At 44.4% G+C, this 23,201-nt stretch overlaps 1 protein-coding gene across 1 annotated transcript; it reads left to right on the top strand.

Moving 5' to 3' along the window:
* Window positions 1-5,112: 5,112 nt before the first annotated feature.
* Window positions 5,113-18,228, top strand: LOC131926198 (E3 ubiquitin-protein ligase TRIM31-like). Its single transcript, XM_059281493.1, has 8 exons — window positions 5,113-5,526; window positions 5,902-5,997; window positions 7,791-8,021; window positions 10,661-10,683; window positions 11,155-11,270; window positions 12,537-12,611; window positions 13,085-13,126; window positions 17,705-18,228. Exons 1-8 carry the CDS (start codon window positions 5,113-5,115, stop codon window positions 18,226-18,228), a joined length of 1,521 nt encoding a protein of 506 aa, XP_059137476.1.
* The last annotated feature ends 4,973 nt before the right edge of the window (window positions 18,229-23,201 follow it).

The following is a 23,201-nucleotide window of genomic DNA, read 5'->3' as shown; positions in this document are numbered from 1 at the left end:
CCCAATGACCTGGAGGAAGCAGCCTCAAACACTCAGTAGTGATCTCAAGTAGAGTGAAGTGTAAGAAACTGAACGTAAGCTGGGTGGCTCATGCCTGTGATCCCAGCACCAAAACGGAGGTAAAGTGAGGAAGAGCAGAAGGTCAAGGCCATTCTAGGTTATATAGTGAGTTGGAGGCCAGCTTGGGCTACACAGGACAATCTCCAAAAACAACAATAGCAATAATAATAAAACAAAATGAATCAGGGCATGGTAGCTCATGCCTGTGATCCCATCATTTGGGAGACAATCAGGAAGCTGCGGTGCATCACTGTGGTGACCACAGTCTCTTCAAATTGGCTGAGAATAGATTTTTAAGTGTTATCACGTAACAAAAACAAACAAAAGCCCAATCAACCCAAAATGTATTAAGGCAATTAGTCATTCACCAGGTAAACAATTCTTATTTACAGTCTTAGGGGACTTCTGGAAAGCACAACAGGAGTGTGGACATCTGGGCTGTAGTTACTGGAGTGTGGGATGGGTGTGACAGTCTCATTTGTTGGACACACCTATATGTCAACAAAAGCATGAGGCTGTGCTATTACACACTTCCTTGAAATAGAGCAATGTGTGAGCTAGAAGGGTCGAAAGGAGTTGGCAAGTGCGGAGGAGGAGGTAGGTAAGGTTGAGAGTGGAGTCAGCCTGAAGTGGGAGCCCAGCAAGGGCCGAAGCAAACCACAGCCATGTGTGGTATCCACAGCCAGCCTCTTCACGTTTGCACTGGTGTTTCCCAAGGCCCTGGATGGTGTTCACATGGCCATCTGATTTTTGTAAAATTTGCAAAATATATTCTAACCTTGCTGATTCACTCCAACCCTCCTTTGCCAAGCTTTCCCTTGTAAGGATTGACATTTGGGGTTCAGGCCAAGGGCAGTTGAGGAGGGCTTGTGCGGCGGCTTGCATTTACTAAAGTCTCTGGTGCATGTATGCTCAGTTATCGCCAGCTGACTCCATGGAGAAGTGGCTTTCCCGGAATACCTCTGCCTGCTGATAACTCACCTGACACCAGAGGCTAAAGTGCAAAGTCAGAGGACCTGTAGGGCTATTGGACAACATAAATTTGTGGATAAATAAATCCTTCCGGTCTCATCAGTGTCTAGTCAAAAAGGCTCTTCTTTGGGAGTGTACAGGGCAATGTGTAAGACTGTGTATATCACGGGCCACAATTACTTCTTACATTTCTTACATAAATTCAGTGGAGGTTATTCTCACACCAAAAATTATAAGAAAAATTTATAGAAAATTATAAAGTATAAGAAAATATTTTGAACTGGAGAGATGGCACCAAGACAGACATGCCCATAATCCCAGCCCTTGAGAAGTAGAGGCAGGAGGATGAGGAGGTCGTCCTAAACTACACCTGATGCTGTCTCATAACATAAAAACAGGGCTGGGAAATGGTTCAGTGCTTAAGAGTACATACTGCCCTTGCAGAGGACGGTTTCTCTACAGACCTGTTCAGAGTTTGTGCTTAAGAGTGCATACTGCCCTTGCAGAGGATGGTTTCTCTACAGACCTGTTCAGAGTTTTTTTTACATGAAATTTCAGGGCATTTTAACTTTTCTTGGGCAGTGACTCACCTTAAATTCTTTATCAAGTACTGAAGGCCACTGACCTGTGTATAGTTAAAGTCCCTCTTACAAAGGTGTATTGTGAGATTTTCTTTGGCAGTGTCAATATTTTATCATAAGTCGACAAGAAGAATTCAAAGATTCCCAAGTGCTTAAGAAGCTCATCTTTCAATCAGTCCTTTAAAAATCTAGGTATGTGTTCTTCATTTAAAATTAAAACTCTTTAATTCAGCTGTTCTCAACCTGTGGGTCATGACCATTGGAAAACACATATTTATAACGATCTTAGGAACTGAAACAATGCTCCTCCATAAAATTACACTTCTAAAGTGGCAACAGAAATAATGTTATGGTTGGGGGTCACCACAGCATGAGGAACTGTGTTAAAGGGGCATAGCATTGGGAAGGTTGAGAACCACAGCTTTAATTCAATAGGTTACTGTTTTGTTTGGAACTGAAAAAAAAGTCTATTTAAAAAAATCTCTCTCTTTGTCTCTGTCTCTCTGTCTCTGTCTCTCTGTCTCTGTCTCTGTTGCTCTCGCTCTCTCGCTCTCTCCACCACATATTTGCTCATCATAATCGTGTTGGGCGGGCCCATGTTTTCTCCTTGGGCAGGCATGTGGGTCTCCTTCTCCTGCAGTCACTGTTTCTTAAAGCACTATACAAACACTATAAAGCACTATACAAACAAAACAAAACTTGCCTAGAAATTAAGTTCTGGGAGCTAGAGAGATGGATTAGAGCATTTACTGCTCTTCTAGGGGCACCAGGTTAGATTCCCAGCACTCAAAGGGGCAGCTCACACTAAAAAAAAAAAATAGTAATAGTAATACATTCTAAAGATAAAATTATAAAATTAAAGAAATAATTTAATTTAAAAATAAATTTTACATCTAGATCTGACAGCTGAGTATGAATGAAATCTATAAAATCTTACACAGACATTTACTTTAATTCAACTTTAAATTGAAACAGACAGGTCTGAAAGGGGTGTTATTTCTGAAAGTGTATGGCTTTCAGCAGTTGCTACAATCAAGGTGGCCACTATCTTATGGGTGGATACTTTTGAGAATGAGAGGAAGTGCCGTTGATATTTATAACAGGACAGAAGTAAAGCCAGGACTGTCCCTGGCAAATCAGAATAAATGACTGTTGGGGCTATAGCCACAAAAGCATCCACACCCTTGTGTGACCTGGTAATGGCCTTGCGCTCATGAACCCAGCAGCTATGGTTGCCTGTACAAGATCAGGCCGGTCAACATTCCAGCCTGGAAGGGAAAGGGCTCACATGGACCCACCTCACACTGAGGAGCTGTTGGTGCCAATTCCTGCTGGGGAAGGAGAATCATTTCCTTTGGGGTTCTGGAACTGCAGCTGCCATGCTCCAGTGGGTCCCACACCATTTGCATACGGTTAGTACTAACTGGAGTCAGGGTGTTTTTTTCCCCACCACCTGGACTGTGTGCTATAAAACACAAATAGGGGCCTGGAGAGATGGCTCAAGGGTTAAGAACACCTGTTGCAGGTGACCCAGGCTTGGCTCCCAGTACCTACATGGTGACTCACAACCATTTATAATTCTAGTTCCAGGATATCCTACCCCCTCTTCTGACCTCCACGGGAACCAGGCATGCACATGGTGCACATAAATGCATGCAGGCAAAACACTCCTATACATAAAAATAAACAACTATTAAACATATAAATAGCTGGGTGGTAGTGGCTCATGCCTTTAATCCCAGCACTCAGTAGGCAGAGGCAGGTGGATTTGAGTTCAAGGCCAACCTGGTTTAGAGAGCAAGCTCCAGGACAGCCAGAGCTATACAGAGAAACACTGTCTCAAAAAACAAAAACAAAAACAAAAACAAAAACAAAAACAAAAAACAAAAAAAAACCAAAAACCAAAAAACAAAAACAACAACAACAAAAAAAAAAAAAACAAAAAAATCAAAAAACCAATGTATATGAGAAGAAGAGGATAGAATTGGGAGGGGGACATATTGGAGGGATCTGTGGCAAGTAAGACGAGTGCTTGGGGTGTGGATCAAGATAAAATTACACATGGATGAAATTATCAATGAATACATGAAAGTATTTCTTAAAATTTTAAATATCAAATAGCAATCAGTGGTCTGGGAGACCATGAGCAGTAGGGAAGGAGTGGGTGGTGGGAATGAGAGGGGGTAACGAAATACAAGTGGCGTTGATGTGAAGGAAGGACTAGTGTGGGGGAGAATGAGTGGGTGTGAGGTGGTAGAGGGGTGCATAAGAACCAAGTACAAAGACAGACATTTTAAAATTGCCCTAACAGGAGCTGGAGAGGTTGCTCAGTGGAAGAGAGCTTGCTTAACATGGGAAAGGTCCTGAGTTCAGGTCAGCACCAGAGAGGAAGAAAGTGAAGGAGAAGAGAAGAGAGGATTGGAGGGAAGGAGGGGAGGGGGAGTGGGGAGGGGGGAGTGGAGAGGGAGGGAGGCAGGAAAGGTTTATAAGGAAACCCATTACTTTGTATGCTGACTTTAAAAATTAACTTAAAAATTGTGGTTGAAGATATGGCTAAATGTTTAAGAGCACTTGCACAGGATCTAGATTCAGTTCCCAGCACCCACATGTCTGCTCACAACAGGCTATAACTCCAGTTTCCACGGGGGAGCCAACATTCCCTTTTACCTCTGTAAGCACTAGTCATGCACATTGTGTATATACCTACATGCAGGCAAAACACTCGTGCACATAACATTAAAATAAATAAACCTAAAACTTTTTAATTAGTTTAAAAATTAACAGTTTGGATTTTTAGAGAGGTGGGGGTGGGGTGGACAGGAAGGAAGAAGCACTGTATTCCTGGGCACAGAGGAGCTAGAGGAAGGTTATGAAGCGAGGTGCTGAGTTACTGAAGGGACATGAATGACACTAGCTGATACTTTCCTAGTCAAGAGAAAGGAAACAGATCAGGTAAGCCAGGGTCTGAAAAGTACAGAGACAGAGGAAGAAACCAGAAGTCCAAACAGAAGAGAGGATGGCTCAGAGACAGGGAGGGAAACCCACCAGAAGACAGGTGGGGGAGGTGAGAGATCTCCATGGTGGTAGCACACCCTCCTGGTGCCGCCAGTTAACAGCTCCACTCCCTACCTGCAGTCGAGTGGACTCCGACACTTTGTACTTTTGTTCTCAGACAACTGCTTTGGAAAGATATGTTTAATTAGTTCAAGGTCCAGGAAGCCATACTCTATAGGAAGCAAGAACTCACAGTTTCTGTTTGTTCTCGGGAGACAGTGAGGTAGGACTGACCATCTGTTTTCTTCTCTGGACAATATTCCCCATTTAAGTTTTGCTCTTTTCAGTCGTTCGTTTACTTAACCCCTCTTCATTTGTCCTTCTCGAGTCTTCTAACTGAGAGACCCTTTAACCTCTGCTTCCTGTTTCATTTTCTCTTCCCAGCACCAGTGTCTGACTCAGACTTCTGGGCTTTCAGATACCAAATTAGCCCCTTTGCGCCATCATGGCAGGCCAAGGGCTGGCCAGCAAACTACAGGAGGATGTGACCTGCTCCATCTGCATGGAAATTCTACGGGATCCTGTCACCATTGACTGTGGGCACAACTTCTGCCTGCAATGCATCAATCAGGTTGCGAAAACTGCAGAAAAACTCCTTTGTCCCCTCTGCAAACTCCCCGTGAGTAAGGATACGTTCCGGCCCAATAAGCTGTTGGCTAGTCTTGCAGAGAAAATCCAGGCTATAGATCCTGCTGAGATCCAACCAGAAGGAGACGAGACAAGATGTCGGATTCATAAGGAAAAGCTCCATTACTTCTGTGAGAAGGACATGGAGTTCCTCTGTGTGGTGTGTCGTGACACCAAGGACCACAAATCCCACGATATCACCTTGATAGATGAGGCTGCCCAGAACTACAAGGTAGGCACCTGGGGACGTGGAAGCTGCTGCCTGCTCCAGCTGGTTGGCACCCACTGCTGCATTCTTTGCTTGAACTGGCACTTTTTAGCCAGGCCCAGTGGGCTGAAAGAGACAAGTTCTGTGAAATGCCGGTCTGTAACCAAGGCAAGAAGAAGAATCAGAATAGTACTTTGGGGGCATAGGAGATAACTCAGAGGGTAAAGGCACCTGCCACCAAGTCTGAGGACCTGATTTTGACCTTCAGGTCCACATAGTACAAGGAGAAAATTGGTTTAATTTCTGGGAAAGAAAGGGGGGCTGCTAATAATGATATCTGGGGACATCTTCCCTGCCTCCCTAGAGGCAGAGCCTAACTGAAGCATCCTCTTCCCACAGGCGCAGATTGAGTCACAGGTCCAGGATTTGGGGCAAAAGGACAAGGGAATAATTGAAGAGAAAAAGCGAGGTGAAGGGGCAATCCAGGTGTTCAGGGTAAGAAATATTCATTCGAAACACTTCTGAGGAAGTTGAGGCATCTCTGTTGAAACTCCTAGCATTCCTTATATCCCAAGCTGGAACAAAGTCCTGCTGGCATGGTGGTGAGGGGCAGAGCAGAGGGTGTGGTGCCTGAGCGGTGCTCCTGAACTGTACTGACCTACCTGCCTGGGTGCTACACCGGTGAACCAGGTCTTCTGCTCCTCCACCCACACACTGCCTCACCCAAGCCCTTTTTCACTAGAGACTGATTACACAGTAAGAAAAGACAGAGACCATGACACCACCAAACGTCTCTACCTGATTTTGCTTGCTTTTTTCTTTTTTGGTTGTTTTTATTATTTTTATTTATGTGTATATGTGTGTGTCTGTGTGAGTGAAAGCCATGTGTGTGCAAATACTGGCGGAGATTAAAAGAACTGGAGTTACAGGCATTTGTGAACTGCTCTTCATAGGTGCTGGGAACTGAATTCAGGTTCCCTGGAAGAGCAGTAAGCATTCTTAAGCCCTGAGCCATCTCTCTAGGTCCTGTTGGTTTGATTGGTTTATTTTTGGTACATCCACGGAAAATTCAGTATGAAGGCAGTTAGGCTGAAAAGCCTTCTTCCTCCCTCCGTCCCTCCCTCCCTCCCTCCTCCCTCCCTTCCTCCCTCCCTCCCTCTCTTTATCTCTCTCTTTCTTTCTTCCTTTCTCTCATTCTCTCTTTCTTTCCTTCTCTCTATCTTTTTTCTTTTGTTTGTTTTCTTCCTCCATTGACATTTAAGAATCTTTTACTTATTTTTTAGATTTAATTTTATGTGAATGAATGCTTTGCCTACATGTATGTGTGCATACCAGGTGCATGCCTGGTATCCATGGAGATCAGAAGAGGGCATTAGATCCCTGGAATTGGAGTTAGGATGGTTGTGAGCTACCCTGTGCCTTCTGGAAATTGAATCTAAGTCCTTTGCAAGAGCAACAAAGTCCTTTACCGAGCCATATCTCCAGCTCCTAGACACAGCATATTATGTAGCTTAAGCTAGAAATTGTTATGTAGAAAAGAATAGTCTTGAGCTTCTGATCCTTTTGTCTTTCTCCCAGTACTGGAATTACAGGGCTATAGCAGCATGCCCAGATTATGCTGAAGACAGGACCCAGGGCTACATGCATGCTAAGCAAGCACTCTATCATCTGAACTACAACTTCATCCTGGGTTTTTGATGGTGATTTTGTTTGTTGAGAGAGTGGCTCAGGTAGTCCAGGCTGGCCTTGAATGGAGGCTGGCCTTGGCCTCCTGAATCTCCTGTCTGCACTTTCCAAATGCTAAGATTGCATAGATGTGTACCAACATATGTGGCTGATGTCCTTGAAGGTAAAATGAGGGGGGAAAATGTCATTGAGCTTAAATCTGTGAATGCAGGAAGTGCTTTGATCTCCTTGCCTGTCCTTTCCCACAGGTATGCCCCAGGAAGCTGTTCTAAACTGGTCTCAGTGTTACCTTTAAATACTCTTAAAAGTGAATGGTGCCAGGTGGTGCATGAATGGTGCCAGGTGGTACATGCCCTTAATCCCAGCATTTAGGAGACAGAGGCAGGTGGATCTCATGAATTCAAGGCCAACCTGTTGTGCTTAGTGGGTTTGTGGCTAGCCAGGGCTATATAGGGAGACTTTGCCAATAAACAAACAAACAAACAAACAAACAAACAAATAAATAAATAAATAAATAAATAAAGTGAATTGTGGGCTTAAAGGAAGCTTGGAGGACCCCTCTCATGCCCACCTCATCTCTGCATCCCTTCCCTTGTCCCCAGGCTCAGGTGCACCTCGAGAAACTAAAGATCCTCGAGGAATTCAAGCACCTGCGTCAGCAACTGGAAGAGGAAGAGAGTTTCCTCCTGTCCAGGCTGGGCTGGCTGGAGCAGGAGGGAGCCAAGCAGCTGGAACAGTATGTCGCTGTGACTAATGAGCAGCTTACCTCCCTCAGGAAACTCTCAAAGTCCCTGAAGAATAAGTTGCAATTGCCATCCTTGGAGCTACTGGAGGTGAGTCCTTTGAGAACAGATTCTCCAGATTCTCTCTCTCTCTCTCTCTCTCTCTCTCTCTCTCTCTCTCTCTCTGAAAGAGACTTAAGAATCTGTATTATACTGTGGCCTAACAGCTCCTAATATCTGGCTCCTCCATGCCCTTTTCTCCTAAAACTAAATTGTGAGAACCCCTACTACTCCCTGAAAGGACATGAAAGTCAGATACTTTCCTTCCTTTGGGGTTTCTCTGAGACTCCCATCAATCCCATCATCAGATCCACGGCCCTGACCCTGACCTTCTCACTTTGAGCCACCACTTTTGATAAAGCTCCTCTGCAGGTTTTAAAGGGAAGCCCGTCGTCCCCCACAGGCTCCATTCATGTTGTCTCTGACATAAGGTACTGTTCCTCTCTAACGCCCTTCCACCCCAAGGCCAGTGCTCACCACACTCTTTCTCCTAATAAGCCTCATGTGTGAGGTACGTTTTTTTCTTTTATTACTTTTTATTGCCTTCCTGAACTAATCCACCAACTGCTGCTGTTTTTCACCTAACCCAGCAGTTCTCAACCTGTGGGTCTTGATCCCTCTGGGGGTCCACAGACCCTTTCACGGGGGCCACCTAAGACCATCGAAAATATCAGATATTTACATTCCAATTCATAAGAGTAGCAAGTTTATAGTTATGATGTAGCAATGAAAATAATTTTATGGTTGGGGGTCACCACAACATAAGGAACTGTGTTAAAGGTCAGCAGCATTAGGAAGGTTGAGAACCACTGTCCTAACCAAAGCCCCTGTAATTCTAGTACTCCAGAGGTAGGAGGATTCCCTAGATTACACTAGAGTTCAAGGCCAGCCTGGACACACACACACACACACACACACACACACACACACACACACACACGATTGCGCATGCGTGCATGCCAAGAAGAAAAGAAGGAAGGAAAAGAAAAAGAAGAGAGCCACAGACAATTTAGGGCTTTTTGTTGTTGTTCTTTGAGACAGGATCTCATGCAGCCCAGGCAGCCTGGAGTGTGTTATGGAAACAAGGGTTACATTGAATTTCTGGTCTTTCTACCTCATCCTTTGCAGTTTAGAACTGTAATGTAGGACACACGTGTTACTTAGAAGTATATCTCAGATTCACTGTGGAAAGGCATTTGCTACTAATACCCAAGACCCACATGGTAGGAGAGCAGGGCCAATTCCCACAAGTTTTCCTTTGGCCTCCTCCCGTAACTCCAGCTCTAGCAGATATGATAGATCTGGCCTTCTAGGATACCTGCATTCACATGTGCATACTCACACACAGACACACATATATACACAATTAAAAATAATAAAATAGGACTAGAGAGATGGCTCATCAGTTAAGAGCACTGTTTGCTCTTCCAGAGTTCCTGAATTCATTTCCCAGCAAGTGCATGGCAGCTCACAACCATCTGAAATGGGATCTGATGCCCTCCTCTGGCCTGCAGGCATACATGCAGACAGAGCACTCATAAAAAATATACATAAATAATAAAAATTAAAAATAATAAAAGATTTTTAAATATTATTCTTAAAAACTAATAAATCTTTAAAAATGAAACACAATAAAAAGAAATATATTTCAAGCTATATTTCTAGTAGGTACATTAAAAAGGGAAAAAAAGAATCAGATATAGTGGTACACCTTTAATCCCAGCACTTGGGTGGCAGAGATAGGCAGTTATCTGTGAGTTCAAGGTCAGCCTGGTCTACATATGGAATTCCAGGCCAAGTAGGAAAAAAAATCAGATAAAAGTAATTTTAATAAAAGCACTTTAAACATTTTATTTAATCCAGTATTCCAAATGTAGTCATTTCAGCCTCTTTAACATATTTATGAGCTATTTCACATTCTTCAGTGTTGGTTTAGTTCTTACTCTTTAAACTCTAGTTTATTTTTACACATCTCAGTGTAGATGCTAAATCATCAGTTGTTGAGGTAAAATGTAGTTAGTCCTACTAAATCAATAAAGTTGTATTTAACTGAAAGAGTATTTATAATGCTTCAGTTTTTAAATTTAGATTTAAAATAGTAAAAATTAATGTTGGGGGGACCGATGTGACAGTGCTCTCCTGTCTGTCATCTTGGCATTCAGGGGTCAGATACAGAAGAAGCAGTAGATCGAGACTGCTCTTGGCTACACAGAGAATTCAAGACAGCCCAAGGTATACAAGATGGTTCCAGGAAAAAAAAAAAAAACTGAGAGGGGGGAATAATAGCCCACCCAAGTGCTGGGACCAACACACCTGGCTTCTAGGGTTTATTTGTTTGTTTTGTTTGTCTTTAAAAAGTCACCATGGAGAGCCACTCCACCTTTGTCCCGACACTGCCAAGTTGAGCTCCCTGGTTCCATATCAGAGGCAACATCCGTCTCCCAAATGTCCCTCTTTCTTCTCTCCTCACCCTGTTCCTCCTGAGGTTTAAACACTGTCCCAACTCTATCAGGAGTTTTGGGGGTAGCAGTTCAGAATGGATGGAGAGAGAGAGACAGAAATACACACACACACACACACACACACACACACACACACACACACACGGGGTGCGGAGGAGAGAGTCTGAACCCGTTCTTGACGCCTGTGACTCAGGCAAGTTCTGATGTTGTTCTCTCTTTCTCTTCCAGGACATCAAAGACACCTTGAGCAGGTATGATGGGCATCCCGACTGCACTGTGCTTTCTGTTCACTCACACATACGACATTCAACGTATATCCAAATATGTTTGCATCCCCCCATAACTTGGCTATAAACTGTTTAGGCTGCAGATTGGGAAGACCAAACCTGAGTTTCCACCAGTACCCAGCTTTACAGCAGTCTTTTATTTCCCAGCTCCCCCTGCAATTCGTCTTGATCAAGTGGGTGAATCCTGGATTTCCTACTCTACCTCTCTACCCCCTCTCTCTTCTCTCTTCTCTGCACCCATCTCCCATCTTCATTTCCATATTTCCTCGCGTCTAAGTGTCAGTCCCATATTCCCATCTTGGCCCCTGGACACTCAGCTCCCTGGCTCTAGACTGTATTTCTCACTCTGCCTCCACCCCAGGAACCATCTCACAGGCCCTTCCTGCCCACACTCTATCCCCTGAACTTACCACTCAGACCAACATATCTTCACAGGAGTAAGGAATTTCAGTTTCTCAAACCAACCCCACTACCTGTGGACCTGGAGAAAAAAATCAGTGAAGCAAAAGCACGACATGTGTCCATCACAGAAAGCCTGAAGGAATTAAAAGGTGAGCTGTGGCTGTTACCTCCTGTGCTTACCTGCCTCAGGATGCTTTCCATCACCCCAGACATTGCCTGAACCGACTGGTGCCAGCCCCTGAGCCTGTTGGAAGCTGGGCTGAATGCTGAGTACTTTCAAAGCATCCTTATCCAGAAATTTCTCATGCTATGTTGTAACAGGTTTCATGCTGAGGATGGAACTGGGGACTTTGCGTGTGCCTGACAAGCATTCTGCAATCTGAGCTACATCCCAGGGCCAAAGCACTTCTTACCTCAGAATTTTTCCTTGTTCACTGGGTAGTGAACATGGGCTAGAAGTACATTCCCAGTTTGGTCGCTGCTGGCCACATGTACCCCTGGGCACCAGAATACAACATGTACACATAGTGTAGGTAAAGAATACACATTGACTCTGAAAGACTTAATATTAAAATACTACGTAAAATACAGCAATGAAAACAAAGACAAACAGAAATATAGCAATAAAATTTTTGATACAAAAATCTCACTGTGTTGCCCACGGTAGTCTCTTATGGAAGAGCTCAATGATCTTCCCATGGGCCTTCTGAGTAGCTGGGACTCCAGCATCTAGCACTGTGCCCATGTAGCACTAAACCTTTTATTCTACATGCTGAAATGACAATACTTTTTAACATTCTGAGCTAAAGAAAATATATTATTTAAATTCATTTCTTTTTAAAAAGTTTTATTTATTTTATTTGTGTGTGTGTTTTGTGTGTATGTATCATGTGTATGCCTGACCATGGAGGTCGGAAGAGCACATCAGATCCCCTGGGATTGGAGTTCCAGTGGACGCCGGGAACTGAACTGGGTCCACTGGTGCTTTTAACCACTGAGCCCTCCTCCAGCCCCCATTTTTCTTTTCTTTTGAGACACTATGTAAATATCCCAGACTCTGAAACTTAGTACATACTGTGGACTAGTCTAAAAGTTGTCATCCTACTGTCTCAGCTTCCTGAGTGTCAGCATGCCCTGGTCGTTCATGTTTTCAAAATGTCATCTAGAAAATTCAAAATTCAGTGGCTCATGTTTATGGCTCCTAATACATTTGTTCTGGACTGAGCTGTGCTGGAGAGCCACTGCAGAGAGACCCTAGGTCACCGCTTCCTGTTTGCTGCCTTCTTGGTCCACTGAGACTATGAGAAATCCCAGTACCACATCTCCCCGCATCTTCAATCAGTGCTTCTCTGTGTGGTCCTGGTTGCCCGTTTAACCTCTGTGGACCCTCCATCTCCTTCACTCTCTCCTCACAGACAACCTGAAGACTGAGGGGAAGAAAGATAAAAGTGCATTCCTCGAAAGCCTGCATATAAAGGAAATGGAGATATGTAAGTGTGCTGCTAATACTGCTGTTTGGGGAAAGTGAGGAATACAAAGGGGAGGATTCTCTCTTTAATGGGAGATTGAGGAAGGAAGGGCCAGTGTGTGTGAACAACAATGAAGAACAAGCTTATAGAAGTGTTTTATTATTTTACATTTAGGTAATCAAAGTGACACTCCCACTAATTAAAAATGTTAAAAAATGAATGGAAATTTATAAATTTATTTCTTTGCTGCACAAGACTCAGGTGGAGGTAGCTCAGTCTGTAGCTGGAGCTGACCTACTGGGCCCAGCCAGCTCAACAAAGCTGAGGCGTGGAGACGCACTGAGACAACAGCCTGTAATGATGTCATCTGAAGTGGTTCAGCTATGAGGGTAGTTAGGATAAAAGCCTGGTTCAGCGGCCCATTGCCAATATGACTTTCAGTCTATAACCTCTTGTTGTCAACCTAAAATTTGTTTTCTCTCTCCAATTCCTAGGGCACCTGTTACAGAAGAATTATTCAGATTTGCCCACCTCAGGTAGGATTCCTGCCTGGCACACTGGTCTTCCTGTAGGGAAACAAGGGACCTCTGGGTCTGCAGGTCAAAAAAACATTCTGTCCACTCACAGCTCTGATACAGCAGAAGAAAGTTAGAGACCAGACCCCAGGAAGAGCTACCTAACATGCAGAACATCCTGCATGAGTAATTGCTCTCAGCTCCCCTGAGAGACGCAGGAACAAAGAGAGAGATCACAAAGACGAGGAAGACTCACCTCAGCAGGGACCACAGAAAGGACTGTGGAACTGCGTAGACTTCAGATGCCAGAGATGGGTAGACCTAGAGTGAGGGGCAGGCATCTACCTCTTCTGCTTCCCAAACTACACCTTCCCTGGGAAAGGCCTAGCCTCTGACAGGGGACCCCAATGTGCAGGTGTACTTTGCTGCTTGGTCTATGACCCTACTGCTTGCTGCATCTGGAGCTCAGCAGTACCTGTTGCCCTACTGACCTTTCTTTTCTCCTTTCCTGTCCCTCAAATGGCAATGTATTGATAAAACTAGACCCATCTAATGCCTAGACCTATTCTATCCCCTTCCACTTTGAGGCCTGATTTGTGGGGCAACAACACCTTCAGCGTTGCTCCGGAGCAAAGCTGGGCCCCTTACTCTATGTTCCTGGAGGAGGAGCTGGTTGTGAGCCTTGGCTCTGTGCATACTGACAACCTCTAGGTGACAGAGTCAGCAGATTCCTTACTGAGGAGAGTTGTGGGCGGCTCCCTTTCCTTCTCCCTCCCTCCCTCCCTTTTTCCCTTAAATTTTTTTCTTGGTTATTATTGTGTGTGCATACTTATGCACAGTAGAGCTGAAGGCCACAGAGTGGAGGTCAGAGGACTATTTTGTGAAGACTGTTCTCTCCTTACATGAGTTTTTTATGTGAGTTCTGGGCTTGGGCAGCCAGCATCTGCATTTGCCAAGCCATCTCACAAGTCATTTATTCTTTCTTTTTCTCTCCCTCTGACTGGTGTGTGTATGTGTGTGTGTGTGTGTGTGTGTGTGTGTGTGTGTGTGTGTGTGTACATACACTTGAGCATGCATATACCTCTCCTCTCTTTTTCTCTCCCTCTCAGTGTGTGTGTGTGTGTGTGCGCGAGTATGTGTGTGTGTGTGTACATGTGTGTACTCATGGAAGCTAGACTTGAGCACCTTCTTATTTCACACTCTTCCTTAGTTTCATGGACAAGATCTCTCACTGAACCTCAAGCCCACTGGAGAGCTTGGACTGTCTTGCTACTGAGGTTTACACCCATCCAACCACCTCTGACTTCTCAGCACAGGGTTACAGGTGTGCTGTGGCCACAGCCAGCTTTTTCCCTAGGTGCTGGGGATGGCAGCTCAGGTCCTCATGCTTGCACAGCCAAGCTATCTCCACTCCCTTTTTTTGCTTTTTGGATTTTGTTTTGTTTTGTTTTTGAGACAGAATCTCATGTAGCCCAGACTATCTGTCAACTCATGGTAGTTCTCCTGCCTCAGCTTCCCAAGTGCTGGAATTAGAAGTATGCACCACCATGTTTGGCAATGAGCACCTCCAACAAAACAGAAGACAAGCCCGGATGGTGGTTATTCTCACCCAGTCCTGGTCTTCTAATTGCTTTGACTCTGATGCCCCCTGGTAGACCATAGAAATTCCTACCACTGTCTTCCTCTGGGGTCATCGTCCCCATCCCCCTGCCTCCCAGGCCTGGGAATCAGAGATGGGTAAGGCCTGCTTGGGTCATGCCCTTAACCTACCCCAGTGACCCCTACCACTCACTCTAATACACACTCCCACATCCACCATCAATTCCCAACCCCCACACCAACCAAGGAGAACTAGCATTGTAGCGAAGGCTGAGATGGAGCAACAAATGAAGAGCTAGAGGCCGAAGGTTGAGATGGAGCAACAAATGAAGATAGAGTGAGGCCCCTTTCTAAACCTTAGCAGAGCCAGGATCACTGCTGCTTGAGCCTTTGAGTAGGACAGATGAAGACTCTCATAGCTTTGATAAACTGCCATTCAATGCCTGAGCCATAATACAAGGGTGGGGGCAGAGCAAGGGGCTCTGAATATCCACTTCTTCCTGTTCTTCTGTGTTTGAGGGATTCCATTCTAATATGTGTTTCTCTCTCTCTCTCTCTCTCTCTCTCTCTCTCTCTCTCTCTCTCTCCCTCTCTCTGTGTGTGTGTGTGTGTGCCTATGTGTGGAGGTCAAAGGACAACTTGGGGAAGTCAGTCTTTCACCCTGTGTGTTTCTGGATTGAAATCAAGTGTCAGGCTTGGGGGCACCTGAGTCGCCTCCTGGTTCCAGTTTTAGAAAATCAGGCTGAACCTTGACCTCTCACAATAGCCTCAATTGTTTACCATATGAGAACCAGGAAATGGGAAAATGGAGAAGACATGTAAACAGACATCTCCTGTTCCATCTGCCTGCTCCCAAATAACTGGCAGCCCCAATCAGCAGGAAGTAGTTTAAAAAAACTACACCCACATTCCCAAAATATTAGTTATAAATGTTTGTTTTCATTTAAGGGGGGTTGATTACAAATTGTTATTGGTCATAGAAAAAAAGGACTAAATAAAAAAAAATCAAATTCAGAAATCTCTTCCTGAAAGAAGAAAGGAGGGTATGATATAGAAATAATGGGGGAAAATCAGGATAATTGTTAAGTCTTGGCTGGAGTATTCTGTGAGGCTGGATCATCTCAGTCAGCAGCCTTGAAGCTGTTTTGGATATTGGATCATCTGGGCCATTTTTATTGATGTCTGTTGCCCTTGCTCTGAAAAGACATAAACTTTTAAAGTTAACATACATATCTGTATTAATATAAGTATAGGCTATACATCACAGCCAATGATGATTTTTTATTATGTGTTTGAACAGGTAAAACATACTGTTGTGCAAATCTTAGCAGGCATCTTGTAATTTCTTTAGGTTTATTTTCCCATGTCTGTAGTCAATATTTCAAGGGTCTTCCTCGATCAAGCATGATTTTCTTTAACCCAGAATGAATCCATAGCCTCTCATTTCCTATGGAAATAAAAACATAACCTCTTCCTCAAAGTAACACACCTTCAAATTTTAATTTGAAGTCAAGATATTTTTAAAATATATAGGTTGGTTTAATCTATCAGTTTTCATAAATCAGTCTTTTAACAGCCAAAAAATTCAAAGATAACACAATAACATACAGTATCCAGACTCTCTGTGTATTTTCCATTTTTACTTGGCTTGTTTTTTTTTTATTATTCTATTACTTTTTAAGGACTTTATTTTTAAACTATTTTTTAAAATCTATGACTGTATAAATCTTTTTCTTCTCTCTCCCAACCCTATGTACATTTTTAAATACACTGTGATCAATTTAGAGGCTTTTTTTTTGCGTCTAAATCTGTCCTTACTATCTCTAACCCTTTCTATCTGCATTGAGCAAAAACCCTAAACCCACCAGGTGTGTTGGTGGAGCTCTCAATCCTGCAGGCAGCATCTGGGAGAAGCCTCTCTGTACCGTGTCCTGTGTGAGAGACTGCAGAACTCCCCATGCCACTCATTCAAGACTGCACACTGCAGCCAGGGAATGTATCTCTGTACTGCAGCCCATATGAGAGACACAAACTAGGAGGCTGTTCTTGGCTCCATTTCTGTGTGTATAGAACACCCCTCCCCCTTTTAAGCTTTTTTAGGCTTTGTGTGGATGTACACCCCATGTTGGGCACCATATGTAAATGGACATTTCCTGTTCCACCTGCCTGCTCCCAAATAATGGGCAGCCACTTCCCAAATTATCACACAGAGGTTTATATTAATTAAAAATGCTCAGCCAATAGCTCAGGCTTGTTACTAACCATCTCTTCAAACTTAAATGAACCCATTTCTATTAATCTAGGTATTGCCACATGGTTCATGGCTTTACCTGTCTCCTAGCATGTCTTGCTTCCTGGGCAGCTAGTTAGCAGCTCCCATATCTCTCCTGACTCTGCCCTTCCTCCTCACATCATTCTCTCTGTGTCAGGCTGTCTTGTCCAAGCTCTTCTTGCCCTGCTATCAGCCCATCAGTTTTTATTTTTTTATTAACAATGAGCATAATCCCCAGCAAAGACATGGCCTCATTGTTATAAGATCCAAATTGTTCAGGGTGTTATGACCTTGGGTCAAGGCCACTTTCTGAAATGATTCCACCACCATGTGGACTGGGGGAACTTTCCTCTGCACCCACAGAACATCACCTCATAAAATTAGGGGTTAAGGTTGAGGCCTGGGGATAGAGAGTAGGGAGAGGTACTGGAGAGAGGTGGTGTAGAGAGCATGGGCATGGTGACCCACATCTATAATTCGGCACTAGGGAGGTGCAGCCTGAAGGATGAGAAGTTCTATATCATCCTCAGCTACACGGTGAGTTCCAGCCCTACTTGGGTTACATGAAACCCCATCTCAGAAAACCAAAACAAACAGGCAGGAGTCAGGACTTCTCTGAGGTCATGGAGAAATTCTCCCTCTAGCTGCATCATGAGAAGCTCAAAAGCAGGGTACTGGAGGACTTGACCTGCAGCTATCCCTCTTTACTCTTTTTTATCTTCCCACAGTCCCTACGACCCTGGACACAGCCTCAGCTGACCCAAGCCTCACCTTTTCTCAGGATCTAAAGAAAGCGACTTTATACCTCCTGGGAGGCACTTCGAATAGGCAGGCAAAACCTCGACCATTCTACCCTTTCTACTGTGCAAGGGGTTTCCCAGGCCTCTCCTCAGGCTGTAGGGTGTGGGAGGTGGAAATCCAGGGGCCATCAGGTGAGGCTGGCATGGTGGGCGTGGCCAACGAGTTGGCTCTGAGGTCCCAGAGTCAGAACTACAGTGCCCGGAGCTGCTTGTGGGCACTACGAATCTCGTCCTCTGGATGTCAGCCATACACCAACTGCAAAGCCCTGGAGAATCTCTACACCCATGTTAAGAAAGTGGGCGTCTTCGTGGATTATGACCGTGGAGAAGTCACCTTCTATGATGCCATCACTAAGAAACACATCTATACCTTCCAAACCTCTTTTGACAGACAGGTCTTCCCCATTTTGGGGCTCCGAGATGTCCGCTCCTCTATCACCCTGAGCCCCTAGGGCTGCTCCGCTGTGGGTTCCTCAATCTCTTCCCCACCTATCCCTCATGACTGAATGAGATGCAAGTGGCAGAAATGAAGCTTGGGCCTACTCGGGCACCCTACACACCCTACACACCCTACACACCCTACACACACCTCTTTCCCTGAGTAGAGAAGACAGTGGAATACCCCAAACACTAAACACAAGGCTCTTCATCGCGGCACTTTGGGAAACGACACGATTGGAAGTAGTCAGACTTCATCAACAGGCCTTTGGAAAACATCTGACGTACCCTGCTTGAGACGCAGGTCTAAGGCGATGCCCGGCACCCTGGCTGCCCTTTCTCCACTTCACTGCCTCTAAATTTGAGCATCTGATGCTCATTCTTTCCTGAGGTCTGAGGTCCAGAGGTTACATACAGAGTCAGCCAGGCCTGTGCCAATGCCAGTTTGTAGATGAGGACAGGCTACAATCAGGGCTGTAACCCTTTGACACTTCAAAGCAATGTTGTCATCTTCAACAACTCTGCCTGCAAATTAAAAACAAAATTGTAAACCACCTCCCGTGCTGATTTAAAATTCTAATTTTGTGTTAGGCCACATCCATAGCTATCCTTGGCCCCCACTGTCCCTCCAGCCTCAGGCTGGTGACCACTGGAATAGATTAAGTGATAGTCAGGGGGGAACCATACATAGAACACACCACATTTTGTAGTTAAAATTTTTAATTATTTTACATTTCTGTAGTGTGTGTGTGTGTGTGTGTGTGTGTGTGTGTGTATGTGTGAGCATGTGAGCATGTATGCATCCACATGTCATGGTCTCCCAGGAAGGTTGAAAGATAGCTTTGGAGAGTCAATTCCTCTTTCTACCTTGTGGGTTCCAGGATAGATCTGGGCTCACTCGGCTTGGTGCAGGTGTCCTCCGGATGAGTCATCCCACTGGCTCCATCTCCCATTCTAAAAAGAAGAATATACAGAGACATGTTTGATGGCTTATTCCATTCTCTCCAGGATTCGTGTAGCCCACCCTGGCCTTGAACCCTGTATGTAGCAGGGATCGACCTTGAACTTCTGAACTTTCTTCTACCCACTGTGTCTAGATGACAGGTCTGGGCACCCAGGGCTTCTGGCACGCTGGACATGAACTACCACCTGAACTACATCCAGTCCCATCTTTCTGATTTTTAAATCTAGATCGATAGTTCTGAATGAATCCCGGTGCTGTTTTCTCAGTCACATGTAAGCTGATAACTGACACTTTAGACCATGGTTGAGTTTTCTCTGTTGGCTGTTTGTTCCTCTGCTCTGACGGTTCTGGAGTTATGGCCCTTGAAGGACATGAGACACTCTGAAGAGAGACACTTGTGGTTTGTTTTTTCTTTTTGGCTTTTTTTTGGAGGGGGGGCATCAGACTATTGAACAATGGACATCAATCATCAATTAGTTTGAAATTTCCCCAGGAGCTTCATGCTGGGGGAGGGAAAGGCTGAAGACTGGTGCCAGCCAGAGAAGGAATTTAAGTTGTCTAGAATGAGCAGTTCTGACAGACTCATTCACTATTAGCATAAGCACATATAAAACTAAGAATGCTTCAGAAAACCTAGGAATTGGGAGTCTTTCCCTCTCTGACTTGGCCAAACTAAACAAACTGCATTCCTTTACCAATTTCTTTGAAGATACACAGAAACTGTTTGGCTGAAGTGCTGATTGACCTTGGTGCCCAGAGTCACGCTCCCTCTTGGTGTAGCCAGGTGAACATCCAAGGCAGGCTCAGGTTCAGAACACCGCTCTCCAACCCGTACTTGGCCTCACACAGGGTCCGGTGCCCTTCGGGCCCTTATTCCAGTTTTGATGTCCTTGTTGAGTTTATGTTCTGTGCATCCTTGGTTGTCACCTTTCTATCATGTCCAGTGTACTTAGTAAGTTATTCTGACTGGGTTACTTGTCTTTCTGCCCATACTTGGCAGTATGAGTAAGTCCTCCCTCAGCGTGTTTCAGAAGCTGTCTCTGTGGGGACCACAGGGGGCCTGTGGGGACAATGGGGAGCCTGCCTCACAATATAGGACTGCACTTCACTCTTCCATTTATGGAAGGAGGAAGCTACCTTCCCCTACCACTATCACATCAGGCCATTTCTTTTTAAAAGTATACCTGAAAAACTGGAAGTGTAATTCCCCAGGCCAAAAGTTATCTGTGGATAGGCGGTCCTGAAATAGTCATGGGATGGAGGGAAAGAAAGTAGTATAAACCATCAAAAGTTTTGTTTAGGGGAGCCAGCAGGTAGGGGGACCAAGAAAGAAAATGCATCTGAAAAGCATTATGGCACAGAAATGGTTAAAAATTGTGAATGGAGACACCTAGCGTGGGGTATTATCTGCTCTGAAGTATGTCCTTTGATAAACCCCATCCTATACCCAGGCTATCAACACTGGCTCCAGGGAACTGTTAGTCAGTGTGTAGCATACAATACTTGCTCAAGAGGACTTTAGAACAAGGATTCCAGAAAAAAGTGAGGTGATTCTTGGGACTTGAGTGACATGAAGAGATCCTAAGTAACTACGTACTAAGTGATGATTTCATTTAATGATGAAATATAAGAAGCTGAACTCAGAAGCTGAGCATGGTGTCTCAAACCTATGTTCTCAGCACTTGGAAGGAAATTGGAAGCAGGATAATCAGAATTTCAAGGATATCTTTGTCTTGTTTTTTACTTTGAGACAGGGTCTTGCTATGTAGCCTTGCTGTCTTGGAACTTGCTATGTAGGCCAGGCTAGCCTCGAATTCACAGAGATCTGCCTGACTCTGCCTCCTAAATTCTAGAATTAAAGCTATGGGCCACTACACCTGACTAGACCATCCTTGTCTAATAGTGTGTTGAAGAACATGCTGCACTACATGAGACTATCTGAAAACAATAATAATAAACAAGCAAGGAATGAATGAAAATGATGCAGAATGTGGTGGTATGTGCCTGTAATCCCAACACTCAGCAGAGCAAGACAGGAGGATTTCTGTGAGTTTTAGGCCAGCCTGGGCTACATGAGACTTTGTCTCAAAAAATAAGGGGAGGAAGAAGAGGAGGAGGAGGAGGAAGCAGCAGCAGTAGCAGCATGGAAACGCCGAAGGAGAGAGTAGAATGGTGATGACCAGGCTGGGGGAAAGGTGGGTAAGGGAGGCATTAATCACAGGCTGTAGGAGAGCTGTGGTGCATTGATGTAATCACAGTCTCTTGGGAACATCTGAAAAGAGATTTCAAGTGACTCCCGATGCCAGCTGCTCACTGAGACACCTACCCCCAGGAGAATCCATGGGTCTGTCCAGGAAATGTAGGGAATGTAGGTTCATGGATCATGAACATAGGGAGGTCATCTTCTATGATGCTACGCCTTTCATGCCTCTGTCACTGAGCAGATCTTCCTGTTATTCGGGTTTCTTGCCCAGAACACCCTGAGCTCTATGGCTGTCCCCCGCAACTCCCTCTGTCCTTACTTTACCTCTGATCCATAGCATTGGAATGGCGGTAAGGTTAACGCTTGGCCTGGGTTACACCTGATACAGGCCCAAAGTTTCTTCTCTTCCAAATGCCTGAACCTATAATAAAGCTTTGAGCTCTCCAAAGTTGAAGCACATGCTTACTCACCAGGGCACCATGTGACAGGACAATTGGAAGCAGCCGGACCTCATCAACAGACCATAAGAGAAGTCACCATCATAAAGTGTCCATTTGCACCTTGTTGAACACCCTGGCTGCCCTTTCTTCTTTGCCTTAACACCTTAATCATTACAGAATCAAACTGACTCCAGGAAAGGTGAGAGCCAAAATTACATTTTAAGTTTTAACTACTACGCCTTAGAGATCCATGAAACAAAAATGCCTCTGATCTGCAAGCCCCTTGTCCAAGGACAGATAGTTCTTGAAATGTTGGAGGCATTTGTTTATGGGAGAGAACAGTCACATGTTTTCACTTCCCTAAACAGGTTTGTTTGACCCATCTGCACCAGATGTGCTTGATCACATGTGGGCAGGAGGTACGTAGGCAGGAAATACGTCAGGATGTATGCTTGCCCTAGATTGGGCCTGCTGGAAAATGCAATGAATTATGGGTTTTCCTTCTTAAGCCCTTGCCATACGTGATTCTGGGCCATTTCCCAAGAACTTGAGTATGGACCTGGCCAGAACCCATCCACCTGGCCAGTATTTAATTAAAGCTTGCTTCAAATTTGGCTTTAAACTGTGACAGTGGTCTTTATTCTTGATCGGGATTAACAGATCAAGAGACTGGCAATATCTGAATTCTTGGCCACTCTAGTCTACATCTGACCTTCAGAACAGCCGGAGCTGCGTAGTGAGACACTGACTCAATTAATTTATTAATTAAATTAGACAAAAATGGGGGCTGCCCCGTGAACAGACAAATGAGACAAAGTGAACCCATCTGGGTGATTGGCAGCTTACACACTAGAGGGCAGTTATTTTAAGTGACTTATCTGAGCCTGTAGGCATCTGTAGTTCCAGCTATTCAAATAGATTGAGACAGGAGAATCGATTGTGCCTACAAGCTGGAGACCAGACTGGGCAGCAAAGTGAGACCCCATCTCAAAAAACAAACCTAACAAAAATTTACCTTAAAATGTTTGAGTCATGTCAATAATGGTGTCAATATTATCCCTTTGATTCTATACATTTGTATGCACAGGGGTTAAACAATGAGCTGTTAGTGTGCTAAAACCCAAGATTTTTCAACCTAAAAAATTAGGGTTTTTTTTCTTCTGAACATGACATAAAAGAAGAGAAATAGACATGCAATAACTCAGATTTTGAATAGAAAATTAATATAATCCTATGCTGTACTTTCCCTTAAAATAATACAAAGTTTCTTTACTTTTTCGTCCACAAAGAAGTTTAAAAAAACCCGAATCCCTTCGGATCTAGGTCTGTCAGAGTCATATTAGCAACACCATGGGAACACAATCTGAAAACACCAGCCTG

This window comes from Peromyscus eremicus, chromosome 16_21 (assembly GCF_949786415.1).
Source record: "Peromyscus eremicus chromosome 16_21, PerEre_H2_v1, whole genome shotgun sequence".
Classification (NCBI taxonomy): domain Eukaryota; kingdom Metazoa; phylum Chordata; class Mammalia; order Rodentia; family Cricetidae; genus Peromyscus; species Peromyscus eremicus.
Note: the sequence above shows the minus strand (reverse complement) of the source record. Positions and strands in the feature narration are given on the sequence as shown.

Coding starts and splice junctions, on each gene's coding strand:
- LOC131926198 (XM_059281493.1), top strand. CDS start 5,113: ATGGCAGGCCAAGGGCTGGCCAGCAAACTACAGGAGGATGTGACCTGC. Junction 8,022..10,660: donor CATCCTTGGAGCTACTGGAG/GTGAGTCCTTTG, acceptor TTTCTCTTCCAG/GACATCAAAGACACCTTGAG. Junction 11,271..12,536: donor AAGCCTGAAGGAATTAAAAG/GTGAGCTGTGGC, acceptor CTCTCCTCACAG/ACAACCTGAAGACTGAGGGG.